A 3,631-nucleotide genomic window follows, 5' to 3' on the forward strand; every position below is an offset into this window, starting at 1 on the left:
ATCCCGTTGCCGGTCCCGGTCCGGTACGGGCTCAACACTGAGGGTTGCGATCCATTGCCGGACACGAAAAAAGACCAAAAAAAAAAAAAAAACATTTATGTACAGATTTATTTGTGGACTTAATATTTTCTTTTCTCTTGGATATATACCTAGGAATGAAATTGCTGGGTCATAAGGTAATTCTGTATTTTACTTTTTGAGGAACCATCAAACTGTCACACAGTGACTGCACTATTTTATATCCCTTCCAGCAATATATGATTCCCTATGTTCTCTACATTTTTCTCAACACTTCTTATTTTGGGGTTTTTTTGCTTTGCTTTTTTACAGTCATCCAAGTAGGTGTGAAGTTTATTTGCATTTCCTTAATGAACAGTGATATTGAACATCTTTTCATATGCTTGTTGACTGCTCGTATAACTTCTTTGAAGAAATGTCTATTCAAGTTGCCCGTTTTTAAATTGGGTTGTTTGTTATTTTGTGGTTGAGTTGTAAGAGTTCTTTCTATATTCTGGATACTAGACCCTATTCAGATGTTTGATTTGCAAATATTTTCTCTCATTGTGTAGGTTCTCTTTTTACTTTCTTGATAATGTCCTTTGATGCATCAAGTTTCTAATTTTGATTAAGTCCACTCTCAATTTTTTTCTTTTATTGCTCATGCTTTTAGTGTCAGATCTCTGATTCTATTATTTTAAATCCAATGTCGTACAGATGTTTTGTATCTTAAGATTTTATTTTTATTTATATATTTGTTTTATATTTATAATCCTGCTTTTTAATTTTGAAAGTATTTGCTTTTTAAAAAACAGTGGGTCATTCTATTGTCCTACTTTAAATAATCCATAAATTATTACTTTATTGATTATTATAGGCCAGCTTTTCAAAGTGATGCTATCATAGCCATGTTTTGGTGTTTTGTTTTTGGGGCTGGCTGGCGCAAAGATCCGAACCCTTGACCTTGGTGTTTGTAACACCGTGCTCTAAACAAATGAGCTAATCATTCAGCCCTCATAGCCATTTTTCTTTCTGTCAGCAGAGTGTAGAGGTTGCTATCCCCACCCTTTTTTTGGATCTTTTGGCCATTACTGTTACATTTTAGTGCAGTTTTTTTTTTTAAAGACTGAGTATTCATGTTTATGTAGATGAGCTATTTTTTCTTATTGTACTATATTTACCAATAGCTTAAGAAGACAAAAATGTCCTTTTTTATAGAGTAACACAGCATCTGGTGGAATGACGCGGCGAAACACTTACGTTTGCAGTGAGAGAACTACAGCTGATAGACACTCAGTGATTCAGAATGGCAAAGAAAACAGGTATGAAATTTTGCCTGTTGCAAGGAAATTAATTTTTTTTCCCAAGCATGAAATGGAAGCATATTACTTACTTCTCAGTTCTTATAATCACAATTCAGGTAATAACAGTAAGTATTCGACAAGGTAAGTTAAGTTTGAATGCTCATTTTTAGCAGGATATTAGGATTCCAAGTTCTTCCTGTTGTCCAGAATGTCATCTTCCTGGCTGTCTGTGTATGATGATTAAAGGATTGAGTTAAACCAGGGAGATTTCCTGGGGGAGGTAGATAGTAAGCTATGGTTTCATTGTAGAATAGTGAATATGGAAATAGAGATTGTTTTGTGTACATTAGTAACTTGAACAAAGGCTGAAAGGGGGGGGGGATAAGGACCTGTGGGTGAGGAGCAAGCATACATAAAGTGGGCATGATTTAAAATACTAATAAAGTAATATGTCAGTAAGGAGAGCATCATGTCTTGCAAACAACTTTCTTGGGGTTATGAATAAGAAAATAAATAGTAGAGTGAAGTTAGGTAGGTCCAGAGGCCATGACATAGGATTAGTTTGGGAGGGAGAGAAAAAAGAGAGAAGATGGGTTGGCAGAGAATAGCTAAATATATTCTGAATAGAGTAAATTTCCCTGGCATGGATTTTCTTTCTTTGTTTTTGGAAAATTGGTATATGAACTAAATTCAGAGTGATGAGATAAAGTCAAAGTGAGTCTGGGAGGAGAGATCCGTAAGTTTACATTATCTTTTTTACATTATCTTTTTGTCCCCTGGCCTCCTAACTTGGATATTGTTTCATCATGTCTAGCATCAAAATTGTTTCTGTCTTTTCTTCTGACATTCACTTTCTGAAATTGCATTGTAAGGTTTCTGTTTTCCTTTAGATTTCATTAGTCAGACGAAATGTTCGGTCACTAACTTCTGTGGCAGCCTAAGCAAAGATTCTTCTTTCCTCTTTCATCCTTAAAACCATTTATCATTTATAAACCATAGTATCAAACTATTTATCATTTCCCTATTCCATAGATCACTTAAGTTTGGATTGATATTAGGGTTAAAACTTGTTATATAAGATTATTTATTATTCAGTGAATTTTTAGAAATACTTACATTCCAGTGTTCTCTCTGACTGCTATGTGTGTGTTTTAACATTGTCTTTTTTCTTATGATTAAACTCTATTGAGAATGTAATTGAGTATAGCAATTGAGCTAGATAGTTTACAGAAAATCATTAGCATATTTTTTTCTTAATAGTAGTATATTCTCTGGTAGATTTTCTGTTATTACAGTTCCATTCCCAACCCTATCAAATTTCTTCTAGTTCAATAGAATATATCAGTAGAAGCCTTAATTAGAAGTTTCTAACATGATAGATTTCCTTCTGTAGGTCTAGAATAATGTTGTTTTATGACCTTTCTTTTTTATACAAATGCTTCTAAATTGTTGATCTACTCCCTCAGTCCTCTTTTGACCTTTAGAATATGTGATTCTGTGAGGGGTGGAATCAGACCTTCAAAGGGTGTGAAGACTGAGGTCTGTACCAGCTGCACCTTCCTGAAGTGATTCGCTATGCTCTTGGGAAATAGTTTTAAGACTTCTTCAATTTCTTTGGAGTCATTTCCTTTCTGTGTTCTCCCTGCAGACAACTTCTTCATTGGAACTGACTCTTCCATATCATGCCCTGGGTGCCGTTGCTTCTCTTAGCATTCCTTTTCAAAGGTGTCTTTATCTCTAGCCAAACAGAGCCACAGTGCCAAACCCTACAAGATAGGGCCCATAGTTTAAAAAATATCTACGTTTTCTTTGTCTTTGTTTTATAAATGTATCGAAAAACGTGAAAACCAATTGGGTTTGAAGACTGAATTAGTGGTCATATTTTTTACTTTCAGTTAAGGCGCTAAATGTGGCAACTTTCTCTTCCTTAATATTGGTGTCAGAGTATTCAGTTAGCCTTCTCTCTGCACAGTTGACTTCTTGGGCACATTGTTTACTTTTTCCTCTCCTTCCCTACCTATATATCTTATGCCTTCGCTAATTTAAAATGCTAGTGAGCTACAGAATGCATAGACCTATGTTAACTTCTGAAACAAACACATTAAGTTCTCTTTTTAGCCTTACGTATGTTGGACTTTTTCTTCTGTGAGTGTTTATACAGAATTCCAACATGAGAACAATCATGGCTGAAAAGAACTGTATGAAGGCTTAAACCAAAGGCTATGTGTGTCTTAAGCCCTTACTAACTTTAAAATTCTACTTGAATGTAGGACAATGTTTTTTTTTTTTTTTTTTTTTTTTTTAAAAATGACCGGTAAGGGGATCTCAAC

General features: G+C 34.5%; 1 protein-coding gene across 12 annotated transcripts in view; it reads left to right on the plus strand.

Moving 5' to 3' along the window:
• Positions 1-3,631, plus strand: part of MARK3 (MAP/microtubule affinity-regulating kinase 3) — a 112,571-nt gene that overhangs the window by 88,729 nt on the left and 20,211 nt on the right. For all 12 annotated transcript variants that reach the window (XM_008576399.1, XM_008576411.1, XM_008576356.1 and 9 more), the window contains one exon: positions 1,216-1,319. In XM_008576399.1, the coding sequence (XP_008574621.1) occupies positions 1,216-1,319 (104 nt within the window). The remainder of the gene's footprint in view (positions 1-1,215; positions 1,320-3,631) is intronic.

The sequence above is a fragment of the Galeopterus variegatus genome, unplaced genomic scaffold (assembly GCF_000696425.1).
Source record: "Galeopterus variegatus unplaced genomic scaffold, G_variegatus-3.0.2 Scaffold62, whole genome shotgun sequence".
NCBI classification, from domain to species: domain Eukaryota; kingdom Metazoa; phylum Chordata; class Mammalia; order Dermoptera; family Cynocephalidae; genus Galeopterus; species Galeopterus variegatus.